The following is a 14938-nucleotide window of genomic DNA, read 5'->3' as shown; positions in this document are numbered from 1 at the left end:
ACACCCGTGCGCACCCTGCGCGCCTTAAAGGGCCCTGCGCTTGGCTGGCCGCCAGCCCTGCGTGAAGCTCCCGGGACCATGTGCCGCGCTTCCCTTCTGTCTCCTGGGGGTGAAGTGTACGCCGCCCGCCCTCGGCCAGCAGTCTAGAGCGCGTGAGGCGGCCGACCCTGCTGTCACCCCGCATGTCTGAAATGAAAGGGGAGGGGATGCGTGGCCCTGAAATAGGAAGGAGCTGAGACAGGAACCTCTGGTAGAGAAGAGATGTAGTGTTCCTCTGGAGTTACATTCAGTTTGGTGGAGGGAGCGGGAGTGAAGAGATGTGCTCACTCTGGAGCAGTGGCTAATTTCGTCCTCTGCTTTATAGGAAGGGCATTGTCAGTTCCCGAACTGCCTGTTTCCATTTCTCCAAGTCTATTATTTAAACCTTCGGTGACCACGCCGAGCACAAGAATGGGTCCTTCAGGCCCTCCTCTTTGTCCTTGGGACTCTTGCACTTTTTATATAGGAGGAGCTTGGGTGAGGTGGAGCATTTCTGTACAGCCTCCTGCATGACTATCATATATGATTGGAGAAAGAACCAGAAAGGTGGTTCCACCAAACTGCAGGCCAATAAAGGAAGATCCTCGGCAAGAGATAGTAATGCCAAGGTCACATGACCATCATACTACTTGCTTACCCAGGTTTTGCCGTTGATCTTAAGTCTACTTTATCCAGGAACTTTCTCTCCTTCTTTGGGGTCCTTTACTTGGTATTGGCCATAGAAATACTGTTGCAGGTAATGATGCCTTCAATTTCAAATCGCCAGTACTTTTAGTTCTAGGTAACTTGGCCCTTTTAGACAGAAACTGCTGTGCTGAGGGAGTCCCAGCCCTCTAATCCAAGCAGGGGACAGTCCCACAAGTGACCTTGACTTCTGCAAAGAACTCAGTTTTTCCTGCGGATAATTTAAAGCTGATAGCACCTAAAGGAAAGGAAAGCTTTAGGATGGTTTTGGCTTGCTGTATGTAATTTTTTTTTTTTTTTTTTTTTTGAGACAGGATATTGCTCTGTCACTCAAGCTGGAGTCTTCTGGTGTGACCAAGGCTCCCTGCAGCTTGAGCCTCTCCTGGGCTCAAGCAATCCTCCCACTTCAGCCTCCCGAGTAGCTGGGACCACAGGTGTGCACCACCACACCCGGCTAATCTTTTTTTATTTTTTAGTGGAGGCGGTGTCTCCCTATGTTGCCCAGGCTGGTCTTGAACTCCTGAGCTCAAGTGATCTTCCTGACTCAGCCTCCCAAAGTGCTGGGATTACAGGTGTGAACCACTGCACCTGGCCTGCTGGGCATTATTTTTCATGGTTGGCACAAAGTGTAACTTGTGAGATTTACCTTGGTTCTTCCAGGCACCGAGTGGCAAGTACTAGCTGAGCATTTGGGAGATGCTTGTCTTACTTGGCTGTTGCTTCTCCTGCTGCTGGGGAAAGGGTAAGGAAACCTCTTGGGAAATGAAGCAAGTTCTAGATAGCGTTTTGGCAGAATGGGAGACACTATAATTAGCTCATTTTGGACCTGCTAACCCAGACCAGAGAGTCTAACCCTACAGTGAATGTGAAAAAGTCTTAGGATTTACCTATTGAATTTATTTTGCTCCTTAAGCCCATATGGAAGCTCAGAACACTTTTGGGGTGACAGAGCTACGTAATTATGGTACCATTATTTTCCTATTAGAGATGGCCTGGCGATCTTAGTAACCTATCAGTTGAAAGCCATTAGAAGGCTTTTGACCCTTAAAAGTAGGACAGGCGCGGTGACTCACACCTGTAATCTCAGCACTTTGGGAGGTGGAGGTGGGTGGATCACCTGAGGTCGGGAATTCGAGGCCAGCCTGACCAACATGGAGAAACCCCATCTCTATGAAAAATGCAAAATTAGCCAGGCATGGTGGTGGATGCCTGTAATCCCAGCTACTTGGGAGGCTGAGGCAGGAGAATCACTCAAACCCGGGAGGCGGATGTTGCAGTGAGTCGAGATCATGCCATTGCCCTCCAGCCTGGGCAACAAGAGCAAAACTCCGTCTCAAGGAGAAAAAAAAAAAAGGGGTAGCAAAGCCCAGTACACTCAGGACTGGAAATCTCCTGAGAAATAAGCAATATGACCAGGATACCAAGAAGCTTGTTGGCTTGTCAGCATTGCTGGCACCTACCTGTGCTTTCTAGATTAGCCTGTGGATAATGGTAGTCATAATTGGTAATTTTACTTTTGCTAATAAGGTAGACTTTGGGAGGCAGTAATTTCTCACCAGTGAGAACTGACTCTTACCACTTTGAGTGTCAGCGTCAGGTGTAGTTTTACTTTTCTGAGAAGAAAAAAAATTTTTTTTTTTTGAGACAGAGTCTCACTCTGTCAGGCTGGAGTGCAGTGGAGTAATCTCTTCTCGCTGTAACCTCTGCCTCCCAGGCTTAAGCAATTCTCGTGACTCAGCCTCCTGAGTAGCTGGGGTTAGCAGGTGTGCACCACCACGCCCAGCTAATTTTTTGTATATTTGGTAGAGATGGGAATTCACCATATTGGCCAGACTGGAGAATTTTTTTAACCTTACTAGGAGACAAAATGTGAATTAGTCATTGTTCTATTGTTCTACTCTCACTGTCACATAATTTAAATGTCACATAATTTAAAACACCTGCGTTAGAGACGCTAACTCAGAGAGCTTTGAGATTATTTGACTTCTTGTTTATCCAAATGAATTAATGCTAAGCAATGGCCTTAGTATTATCTGTGGGTGACTCAGTTTTGTGACATCAAAAATGTCTTTTCACAGATGATCTGGGTTTGGATTTGGGCTAGGAATTGAAGTAGGGCTACAGTTCACTTCTGGACTTTTGAAGTCAACATGCTTAACCAACCCTAGCTAAAGGGAACTGTCTCTTGAGCCACTGAAAATTGCTTCTCCAAGCTAGTATGTTTGAAACTGAATAAATCAATTCAAAGATGTTTCTAGATTACTTCTAGACTTTTTCAAGACACTTAAATGCAAAGGAACCAATGGTTTCTTTACATTGGACTTACACCACTGTATAGCATCACCTGTATAAGTCCTACTCAGAAATTGGGTTCAACAAAACCGAGTTAGTTTTGTCCTGCAAAATATTTAGTTAGGTTTTAAAACCCAAATTTTTTAAAGGCAAGGGCTCGTATCTCTGTGCCTTCACTTTGACTATCAGCCTAAATAACGGTGATTCCTTGATACTAGAATGGCAGGGGAAGCCTATGGGGTGTTAGTGGTGAGATGATCGCATTTGATCTTCCTAGTGGCCTTTAGGTTGGTAGCAGGTGAATGAATGCATGGAGAGGCAGCAAGAACAGTATGGTAGGTAGCAGTGATAGAGTTGGCATTCCTGACTTAAAATCCAAGGGGCAGCAGAAGGGAAACCAGACTTGGTGGATTTCAATAAAGCCACACAATGATTCCTTCTGCCCTGTGTCAATGCTTTATGCAATGGAGTTGAGTAGGATGTGAAATTTAAAACCGTAATGAGGCAACTTTAGCAATAAATCTTTCTTAGCATCTGATTATCTTTCAGTTCTTGCTTCAACTGTGCTTCAACTGCCCAAATTCCTTAGTTCTTTGTTTTGGGGTTTTTTTTCTTTCTTTCTTTTTTTTTTTTTTTTTTTTAGGAGACAGTGTCTCTCATTCTGTTACCTGGGCTGGAGTACAGTGGTGTGAACATGGCTTGCTATTACTACAGCCTCAACCTCATGGGCTCAAGCAATGCTCCCGAGTACCTGGGACCACAGCCATGCCTGGCTAATTTTTTTGTAGTTTTTTTAGAGACAGGGTTTTGCCATGTTGTCCAGGCTGGTTTCAAACTCCTGGGCTCAAGCGGTCTGCCAGTCTCAGCTTCCCAAAGTGCTGGGATTACACGCATGAGCCACTGCACCCAGCCCTCTGTATTTCTTTTAACATGATGCTACTTTAAAAGGTCTGTAAACTCACAGTGGACATTGTCACCTATAATGCTTGCTTATGTTGCAGATTCCTGGATCCTACCTTCAGATAATGATTCTGCAGAGTAGGATGGGATCTGGAAACGTTTCTTGTAAATCCCTTAAGTGTCAGGGAGGTAAAACTTGTAAGAATTCCTAGCAGAGTTGTAAGAACTCCTAGCAGAAGTAAGGGAATAGTTTGTAATTCCTGAGAAAGTCTTATGGTGGCAGATCCTATATTCTTTGTTCACTAGTATATACTTAGTGTACACATAATAAGTAGGTGTTCAAGAATTTTTTTTTTCTTGAGATGGAGTCTTGCTCTGTCACTCAGGCTGGAGTGCAGTGGTGTGATCTCGGTTCACTGCAACCTCTGCCTCCCAGGTTCAAGTGGTTCTCTTGCCTCAGCCTCCTGAGTAGCTGGAACTATAGGCACGCACCGCCACACTGAGCTAATTTTTGTATTTTTAGTAGAGACGGAGTTTCAGCATGTTGGCCAGGATGGTCTCATTGTCCTAACCTCGTGATCCATCCACCTCAGCCTCCCAAAGTGCTGGGAATACAGGCATGAGCCACCATGCCCCGCCAAGAAATATTAGCTAGGCATGGTGGCTCATGTCTGTAATTCCAGCACTTTGGGAGGCTGAGGTAGGAGGATCACTCGAGGCCAGTGGTTTGAGATCAGCCTGGCAACATAGCAAGACCTTGTCTCTTTAAAAAAAAAAAAGTTTGAGCCACCACCGGGCGTGGTGGCTCAAGCCTGTAATCTCAGCGCTTTGGGAGGCCGAGACGGGCGGATCACGAGGTCAGGAGAGCGAGACCATCCTGGCTAACACAGTGAAACCCCGTCTCTACTAAAAAAATACAAAAAACTAGCCGGGCGAGGTGGCGGGTGCCTGTAGTCCCAGCTACTCGGGAGGCTGAGGCAGGAGAATGGCATAAACCCAGGAGGCGGAGCTTGCAGTGAGCCGATACTGCACCAGTGCACTCCAGCCTGGGCGACAGAGGGAGACTCATCTCAGAAAAAAAAAAAAAAAAAAAAAAAAAGTTTGTTAAATTAAAGTACAATAAGCGTTGGCTGGGCACAGTGGCTCACACCTGTAATCCCAGCACTTTAGGAGACTGAGGCGAGCAGATCACTTGAGGTCAGGAGTTCAAGACCAGCCTGGCTAACATGGTGAAACCCCTTCTCCACTAAAAATATACAGATTAGCCAGTCGTGATGGCAGGTGCTTGTAATCCCAGCTACTAGGGAGGCTGAGGCACGAGAATCGCTTTGAATCGGGGTGGCGGAGATTGCAGAGAGCTGAGATCATGCCACCGCACTCCAGCCTGGGCAATAGAGTGAGACTCGTCTCCAAAAAAAAGAAACGAACAGTAAGTGTTTCTACTGAAAGGAAAGTTTAAGATTTGTGATTCCTGGCTGGGTACAGTGGCAGGTGCCTATAATCCCAGCTACTCAGGAGGCTGAGGCAGGAGAATCGCTTGAACCCAGGGGGCGAAAATTTCAGTGAACCGATATCGCACCACTGCACTCTAGCTAGCCTGGGTGACAGAGACTTGGTCTCAAAAAACAAAAAATAGGCCGGGCGCGGTGGCTCAAGCCTGTAATCCCAGCACTTTGGGAGGCCGAGACGGGCGGATCACGAGGTCAGGAGATCGAGACCATCCTGGCTAACACAGTGAAACCCCGTCTCCACTAAAAATACAAAAAAAATTAGCCGGGCGTGGTGGCGGCGCCTGTAGTCCCAGCTACTCGGGAGGCTGAGGCAGGAGAATGGCGGGAACCCGGGAGGCGGAGCTTGCAGTGAGCTGAGATCCGGCCACTGCACTCCAGCCTGGGCGACAGAGCGAGACTCCGCCTCAAAAAAAAAAAAAAAAAAAATAGACTTGTGATTCCTTTCTGAAGATGGAAGCTGGAGGAGTATCTTTTGCAGTCCTCCTTACTGAGTGATCAGTGCATCTTTTTTTTTTTTTTTTTTTTTTTGAGATGGAGTCTTGCTCTGTCACCCAGGCAGGAGTACAGTGGCATGATCTTGGCTCACTGCAACCTCTGCCTCCTGGGTTCAAGCAATTGTACTTTCTCAGCCTCCGATTAGCTGAGATTACAGGCGTGCGCCACCACACCCAGCTAATTTTTATATTTTTAGTAGAGACAGGGTTTCACCATGTTGGCCAGACTGGTCTTGAACCTCTGACCTCAGGTGATCGGCCTACCTTGGCCTCCCAAAAGTGCTGGGATTACAGGCATGAGCCACTGCATCCGGCCGTGATCAGCGACTGTTCACGTGACGAGACTGTTGGAAAATGACAGGTAGAATTATTAAGGAAATGTCTGTGACTATGAAGGAGGTCAAAGTATGAAATCTGTAGATTACTCTGCTCAGGCTTTTAAGTGGCCTGACCTTGTAGTGCCAAACCGACTTCCAGTATCACCATTGTGAAACACACACATTAAATGGCTTTAGTTCTCTGACCTGGTTCTGGGGAGAGAGGAGCCTTTGTCCTATTTGTGTTAGTTTTCTCTGAATGCAAGTTGTTCCTTCTGCATTGGAAGTGTCTGTAGCACAGGGTTTTTTCCTACTGGTTATTAGTGTATTGTGTTTGCTCCATCAGCTAAGCCAGTCCTGATCTTTTGTTGATGAAGGATGAAGTCCCTGTTAAAATCAGGAGCTTCTTCCCCAAGGTTTTTTTGTTTTGTTTACTAAATTTTTTTTAGTAGTATTATTTTGAGACGGAGTCTTGCTCCGTCACCCAAGCTGGAGTGCAGTGGTGCGATCTCAGCTCACTGCAACCTCCGCCTCCCGGGTCCAAGCAATTCTCCTGCCTCAGCCTCCCGAGTAGCTGGGACTACAGGCGTGTGCCACCATGCCTGGCTAATTTTTATATTTTTAGTAAAGACAGGGTTTTGCCATGTTGGCCAAGCTGGTCTTGAACTCCTGACATCAGGTGATCCACCTGCCTTGGCCTCCTAAAGTGCTGGGATTACAGGTGAGAGCTGCGTCCAGCCTGTTTTCTAATTTTTAAAATTATTTTTTGTAGAGATGGAGTCTTGCTTTTTAATTCAGAAATGCTGGGATTGTAGGCATGAGCCACTGTGCCCAGCCTCCCCCAAGGTTTTAACGTTGGTTATGTGGATATGTGGTAGGACATATCCTGGCTATGCAGCAGGACAGACAGACTCTGGATGTGCCTAGGATGGAGAATCAAAGAAAATTTGGCTGCTTGACTGTAGGGTGAGGGTGCTAGATATGGGACTGTGATGATAATAGGCTAAGGAGTAAGAGGAAAATAACCTATATTGAGTAAGTGGGATTGTTTTGTTTTTTGAGACAGAGTCTCCTCTGTTGCCCAGGCTGGAGTACGGTAGCACAATCTCAGCTCACTGCAGCTTCAGTCTCCTGGGTTCAAGCGATTCTTTTGCCTCAGCCTCCTGTTTGAAATTCTTGTTCTCTGGTGCTGTAAAGAAACAACACTTGAACATAAATTTACTCAGCAAGGCCTTTTTTTCTTTTGAGATGGAGTCTTGCTCTGTCACCCAGGCTGGAGCGCAGTGGCGCCAACTTTGCTCACTGAAAGCTCCGTCTCCCGGGTTCACACCATTCTCCTTCCTCAGCCTCCGAGTAGCTGGGACTACAGGCGCTCACCATGACACCCGGCTTTTTGTTGTTGTTGTTTGTTTGTTTGTTTGTTTGTTTTTCTTTTTAGTAGAGACAGGGTTTCACCATGTTAGCCAGGATGGTCTCGATCTCCTGACCTCATGATTCGCCCGCCTCGGCCTCCCAAAGTGCTGGGATTACAGGCGTGAGCCACCGCACCTGGCCATCAAGGCCATTTTTATACTTTCTGCAGAAAGAGTACATGCCAGCAGTTTTGCCACGAGAGTACACCGAACAAAGGAGATAAGGTCATTTATAACCTGGCGCATCCACCCTATTGCTGTGTCCAGTTTCCATTGTCTGGAATGGGACCTCGCATTTTGTATTTGTCCCGATTGGCTAGCAACTTAGAACTTCTTTTTTTTTTTTTTTTTTTGAGACAGAGTATCGCTCTGTCGCCCAGGCTGGAGTGCAGTGGAGCGATCTCCGCTCACTGCAAGGTCCGCCGCCTCCCGAGTTCACGCCATTCTCCTGCCTCAGCCTTCCGATAAGCTGGGACTACAGGCGCCCACCACCAGGCCCGGCTAATTTTTTTTAATTTTTTTTTATTTTTAGTAGAGACGGGGTTTCACCGTGTTTGCCGGGATGGTCTCGATCTCCTGACCTCGTGATCCACCCGTCTCCGCCTCCCAAAGTGCTGGGATTACAGGCTTGAGCCACCGCGCCCGGCTTTTTTTTTTTTTTTTTGAGATGGAGTCTTGCTCTGTCACCCAGGCTGTAGTGCAGCCGCACGATCTCGGCTCACTGCAAGCTCCATCTCCCGGGTTCACGCCATTCTCCTGCCTCAGCCTCCTGAGTAGCTGGGACTACAGGCGCCTACCACCACACCTGGCTAATTTTTTGTATTTTTTTTAATAGAGACGGGGTTTCACCGTGTTAGCCAGGATGGTCTTGATCTCCTGACCTCGTGATCCACCCGCCTCAGCCTCCCAAAGTGCTGGGATTACAGGCATGAGCCACCGCACCCGGCTGCAACAGAACTTTTGAAAAGAGGCAAAGGCAGAGGAGAACAAAGGAAGGAGTTAGTCACCACACCTGGCCTCTTTTAATTTTTATGTTTTTTCATCTTACCACATTTGAGGGCTACAGCCCACTTCTATCAATAATAGCAGATTCACTAGAGGAGTTCTTGTAAGGGTTGGCAACAAATGAGCTCTTAGTGATTGTGGGGGAAAAACCTCTTAGTGATTGTGATAACGCCACCTCCACACTATAGAGAATACTGACTGTCAGACATTGTGAGCCAGGCCCTTGTCTTTGGAAGTAACCCTCTCCAACTCTCCCCATGAAGGAGTTGACCTATTGAGTGAGATGACTGCCTGATTCACCTGAGAGCTGCTGTTCCAGTAAGGTGACTCTACAGGTGGCGTGCATCCAGAAACCAAAAGCCCAACTGTCACACCTCCAGGGTTGGGGGAGAAGCTGGGAGGTAGATGTTCAGGGATGATTCAGAGGTTTGTAATCTACCTGTCTCATCAGTGAATATAACCTGAATGTACTGTTCAGAGCCATTCAGCAGCTTTCTTTGGCAGCCACGCGGTAGAGGAAATGATATGTAGCCTTTGGTGTGACAGTCCTCAAGCACCTCCTGTCTAGAGTCATTTGCTCTGCTGGTGGGTTAGTTAAATTTATTTCTTCTCCCTGAGACTCCTCCCTTCTTGGTCAAGAAGCCCTTAAAAAGAAAACTGGTATCTTTTCCTTGATGGCTGTTTAAAAAAAAAAGAAAAGAAAGAAAATTGGGACTTTATTTTGTATTTCACAGCTGGAAGGAATTATCCATTCACCTCTGCCTCAGGCTTGACTGCCTCTTTCCTGGGATCCCACTCCCAGGAAGTTCTGACACTTGATGGTAGGTAATAGGCCAACGCATTTCTAAGAAACAAATATTTACTGAATTCAGCTATGCACAAGGCACTGTTCTAGATGCTTTTATGAGTATTATTTTATTTAGTTAACTACTCTGAAATTGGCTTTTATTGTTACCATTTTAGAAATGTAAAAACTGAGACTTAAAAATTAGGTTACATAGCCAAGATAACACAGTGGGAAAGTGGCAGAAAGTTAATTTAGGACTTGGTCCTTGGTAACCCCATATCTAAACTGTTTGGATTCAGTAGGTCTGAGGCCCAAGAAATGTTAATACTTCTGGCGAGGAGGTCACATTTTAAGTAACAAGATTTGACTACTTTTGCATATATGTCCTTATTGGAGCCTGAGAATCAGACTCTGAGTTAAGTAGTTTAAGTGTTATCTTAATTATGGAAATGGGAAGATAAATAGTAGTTAATTGTTTTGCTTTGGTTGTCTTAGTTAATTAGTAATGGAGCTAGGACTTAGAACCCAGATTTCCTTTCCTAACTCCAAATCAAGTGCTCTGTACTCTATCTACATCATTAGATGAAGCTGTCCTAAGTTGAATTTTTTCTACTCTACCCTTTTTGAGCAATCTTACCAATGAATTGCTGCCTTTAAAATTCCTGTGATATCTTTGTTTTTCTTAAGCTTCAGGTTTAGCAAAAAACATGACTGAACCTGACACCGAAGAGTGCTAGAAAGTGGCTATCGTAGGCCGGGTGCAGTGACTCACGTCTGTAATCCCAGCAGTTAGGGAGGCCGGGGCGGGCGGATCATGAGGTCAGGAGATCGAGACCATCCTGGCTAACACAGTGAAACCCCATCTCTACTAAAAATACAAAAAAAATTAGCTGGGCATGGTGGCATGCGCCTGTAGTCCCAGCTGCTTGGGAGGCTAAGGCAGGAGAATGGTGTGAACCTGGAAAGTGGAGCTTGCTGTAAGTGGAGATTGCGCCACTGCACTCCAGCCTGGGTGACAGAGCGAGATTCCGTCTCAAAAAAATTAGAATCCCAGCACTTTGGGAGGCCGAGACGGGCGGATCACAAGGTCAGGAGATCGAGACCATCCTGGCTAACCCAGTGAAACCCTGTCTCTACTAAAAAATACAAAAAAAAAAAAACTAGCCGGGCGAGGTGGCGGGCGCCTGTAGTCCCAGCTACTCAGGAGGCTGAGGCAGGAGAATGGCGTAAATCCGGGAGGCGGAGCTTGCAGTGAGCTGAGATCCTGCCACTGCACTCCAGCCTGGGCCACAGAGCGAGACTCCATCTCAAAAAAAAAAAAAAAAAAAATTAGAAAAAGAAAGTGGCTATCATATTTATTATGTAACAAACACATAGCACTTGGGCTGTGCCAGACACAGTTTTAAATGCTTTGTAAATATTGACACACTTAATCTTCATAACAATCCTTTGAAGCAGGCATTATTATTGTTTCCCCTTATACAGATGCAGAAACTGAGGCACAGAAAGGTTAAATGATTTGGCTAGAGTTAGCCAGTAAGTCGTAGAGAAGTGTAGTAGAAATGATTTTTAGTAGATGTGGGGGTTTTACCATGTTGGCCAGGCTGGTCTCAAACTGACCTCAAGTGATCCGCCCACCCTCCAATTACAACATAAACTACTGCGCCTGGCCAACCATTATAGAAACTTCAAGATGGTTTAGAAATGGAAAAATTATGGAGAGACTTCAACTTCTTTCATATGATGTTCCCTGTAGACTCTTTAAAAATAGAAAGTCTGAGCTGGGCGTGGTGGCTCATACCTGTAATTCCAGCACTTTGAGAGGCCGAGGTGGATGGATCACGAGGTCAGAAGTTCAAGACCGGTCTGGCCAACATAGTGAAACTCCATCTCTACTAAAAATACAAAAAATTAGCCGGGTGTGTTGGTGTGCACCTGTAATCTTTTTTTTTTTTTTTTTTTTTGAGACGGAGTCTCGCTGTGTCTCCCAGGCTGGAGTGCAGTGGCGTGATCTGGGCTCACTGCAAGCTCCGCCTCCCGGGTTCACGCCATTCTCCCGCCTCAGCCTCCCAAGTAGCTGAGACTACAGGCGCCCGCCACCACGCCCGGCTAGTTTTTTGTATTTTTAGTAGAGACGGGGTTTCACCATGTTAGCCAGGATAGTCTCGATCTCCTGACCTCGTGATCCACCCGCCTCGGCCTCCCAAAGTGCTGGGATTACAGGCTTGAGCCACCGCGCCCGGCCACGTGTGCACCTGTAATCTTAGCTACTCAGGGGGCTGAGGCAGGAGAATCGCATGAACCCAGGAGACAGAGGTTGCAGTGAGCCAAGATCGTGCCATTGCACTCCAGCCTGGGTTGCAGTGTGAGACTCCTTCTCAAAAACAAACAAACAAAAACAGAAAATCTGCCGGGCACTGTGGCTCATTCCTGTATTCTCAGCACTTTAGGAGGCTGAGGCAAGTAGATCATTTGAGGTCAGGAGTTTGAGACCAGCCTGGCCAATGTGGTGAAACCCTGTCTCTACTAAAAAACTATAAAAATTAGCTGGGCATGGTGGCAGGTGCCTGTAATCCTGGCTACTCGAGAGGCTGAGGCAGGAGAATCGCTTGAACCTGGGAGGCGGAGGTTGCAGGGAGCTGAGATCAAGCCACTGCACTGAGCCTGGGCAACAGAGCAAGATGCTGTCTCAAAACAAAACAGAAAGTCAGCTGGTTGCAGCGACTCATGCCTGTAATCTCAGCACTAAGGGAGACTGAGGTAGTAGGAGGATCGTTTGAGCCCAGGAGTTCGAAACCAGCCGGGACAATATAGCAAGACCCCTGTCTCTATAAAAAAAAAAGTTTAAAATATATAATTTTTTAAAAATCACCACAGCAAACAACCACCCACAATTAAAAGGTCTCCTGCTGGGCTGATGCAGTCTCTGGGACAAGGGGCCTCTATAATAGAGAATCTGTGGGACTTTAAACTGTGGAATAGCTTAAACAAGGTTAACTCTGTAGAACAATAGTTTGAAGTTATTAGCATGTTTTCTTTGCCCACTTTTTTTGTGAAAGAAAGGAAAAGAAAAAAAGAGAGAGAGAAAGAAAGAACGAGCAAAGTTACATCTTCAGTGCTGGGTTCAGCTTCCTATTTGCCCATGTAGGGTGTAAGGGCTGTGAAGGGCTGTTTGTGCTGCCTATTTCTTGCTCAAATGATCCTCAGTAAGAAAGAGGAGACTCTTGGCCGGGCGCGGTGGCTCAAGCCTGTAATCCCAGCACTTTGGGAGGCCGAGGCGGGTGGATCACGAGGTCAGGAGATCGAGACTATCCTGGCTAACATGGTGAAACCCCGTCTCTACTAAAAATACAAAAAACTAGCCGGGCGTGGTGGCGGGCACCTGTAGTCTCAGCTACTTGGGAGGCTGAGGCGGGAGAATGGCGTGAACCCGGGAGGCGGAGCTTGCAGTGAGCCGAGATCACGCCACTGCACTCCAGCCTGGGAGACACAGCGAGACTCCGTCTCAAAAAAAAAAAAAAAAAAAAAAAAAAAAAGAAATAGGAGACTCTTTAGGAAGTTAAGAAAAGGAGTTAAGGACAGCCCTGGTAACTAGTTGAGGTGTTCCTCCTTTGCTTTAGGAACATACTGGCTTGGTCTGTGCTCTCTGAATTTCCTTTGGATTGATTCTTTTAAAAGTAATCTTTGGGTGGCTCAAGCCTGTAATCTCAGCACTTTGGGAGGCCGAGACGGGTGGATCACGAGGTCAGGAGATCGAGACCATCCTGGCTAACACAGTGAAACCCCGTCTCTACTAAAAAATACAAAAAACTAGCCGGGCGAAGTGGCGGGCGCCTGTTGTTCCAGCTACTCGGGAGGCTGAGGCAGGAGAATGGTGTGAACCTGGGAGGCGGAGCTTGCAGTGAGCTGAGATCCGGCCACTGCACTCCAGCCTGGGAGACAGAGTGAGACTCCGTCTCAAAAAAAAAAAAAAAAAAAAGGTAATCTTTTCTGGCGGGGTGCGGTGTTGCATACCTGTAATCCCAGCATTTGGGAGGCTGAGAATGGAGGATCACTTGAGCCCAGGACCACTGGAGACCAGCCTGGGCAACATAGCAAGACCCCATTTCTACAAATTTTTTTTTTTTTTAATTAGCCGGGCTTGGTGATGTGCGCCTGTAGTCCCAGAGGTGGGAGTATCACTTGAGCCCAGGAATTCAAGGCTACAGTGAACTGTGAACATGCCACTATATTCCAGCCTAGGGGAAAGAGTGACCTTTCTGAAGGGCCTCTTTTCAGTCCTCCTCTCCGCCCCAGCAGAAATAGGGGAACTAAATTTTAAAAATTCTAAAAATCTGGGAGGCCGAGGTAGGCATATCACCAGATGTCAGGAGTTTGAGACCAGCCTAGACAACATGATGAAACTCTGTCCCTACTAAAAATACAAAAATTAGCCAAGCATGGTGGCGCGTGCCTATAATTCCAGCTACTCAGGAAGCTGAAGCACGAGAATCACTTGAACTCAGGAGCCAGAGTTTGCAGTGAGCCGAGATCACACCACTGCACTCCAGTGTGGGTGACAGAGTGAGACTCCATCTCAAAAAAAAAAAAAATTCTAAAAAGCCTTCAACCCTATAGAACTCTCACCCCAGGCAGGTAGCAATTTTCTACACAGAGAGCAGTGCAGTAGTTACTAGAAAAGGTATCTCTGGCCTTTTGACAAAAGGATGACAGGTGCAGCCTTGCTCCAGGATTAGTTTATTTCTGTGTGTAATCTTCTAAGTTTGCAAAGCACTTTTATGTCCACTGTAATTTAATTATCATGGGACTATTCTGTAAGGTGTGTGGTATTAGAACCATTTTATAGAGCAGAAAACTTAGGCTTGATATGATTATCTCAATTTGTTTTTCAAAATCTACTACAGAAAAATTAATTTCCTTGCCTCAGGCCGTATTCCTAGTTAGTAACCTAATTGGTCATCTTATTTCAAAGTTGGTGTATGGCCTAGTGCGGTGGCTTATGCCAGTAATCCCAGCACTTTGAGAGGCCGAGGCAGGCGGATCACCTGAGGTCAGGAGTTTGAGACCAGCCTGGCCAACATGGTGAAACCCTATCTCTACTAAAAATACAAAAAAAATTTAGCCGGGCGTGGTGGTGCATGCCTGTAATCCCAGCTACTAGGGAGGCTAAGGCAGGAGAATCGCTTGAACCCAGAAGGCAGAGGTTGCGGTGAGCTGAGATCATGCCATTGTACTCCAGTCTGGGCAACAAGAGTGTCTCTTTTTTTTTTTTTTTTTTTTTTTTGACAGAGTCTTGCTCATTTGCCCAGGCTGGAGTGCAATGGCGCAATCTTGGCTCACTGCAACCTCTGCCTCCCAGATTTAAGCCATTCTCCCACCTCAGCCTCCTGAGTAGCTGGGATTACAGGTGCCCGCCCATACCACAGCTGGCTAATTTTTGTATTTTTAGTAGAGACAGGTTTCACCATGTTGGCAAGGCTGGTCTTGAACTCCTGAC

At 46.5% G+C, this 14938-nt stretch overlaps 1 protein-coding gene across 3 annotated transcripts in view; it reads left to right on the top strand.

The window, feature by feature from the left end:
- Window positions 1-14938, top strand: part of CS (citrate synthase) — a 31251-nt gene that overhangs the window by 315 nt on the left and 15998 nt on the right. The window contains exon 2 of one of the 3 annotated variants that reach the window (XM_005571217.4): window positions 9389-9475. The exons of 1 other annotated variant lie outside the window; for it this stretch is intronic. In XM_005571217.4, coding sequence (XP_005571274.3) covers window positions 9473-9475 — 3 coding nt within the window. In that variant the 5' untranslated portion in view covers window positions 9389-9472. Of the gene's footprint in view, window positions 1-50; window positions 1466-9388; window positions 9476-14938 lie in introns of those variants that run through there. One more of the 3 variants, XM_045365444.2, reaches the window with a different exon arrangement.

The sequence above is a fragment of the Macaca fascicularis genome, chromosome 11 (assembly GCF_037993035.2).
Source record: "Macaca fascicularis isolate 582-1 chromosome 11, T2T-MFA8v1.1".
Taxonomy (NCBI): Eukaryota; Metazoa; Chordata; class Mammalia; order Primates; family Cercopithecidae; genus Macaca; species Macaca fascicularis.
The sequence above is the reverse complement of the archived record's forward strand: the minus strand, read 5'-3'. Positions and strand labels throughout refer to the sequence as shown.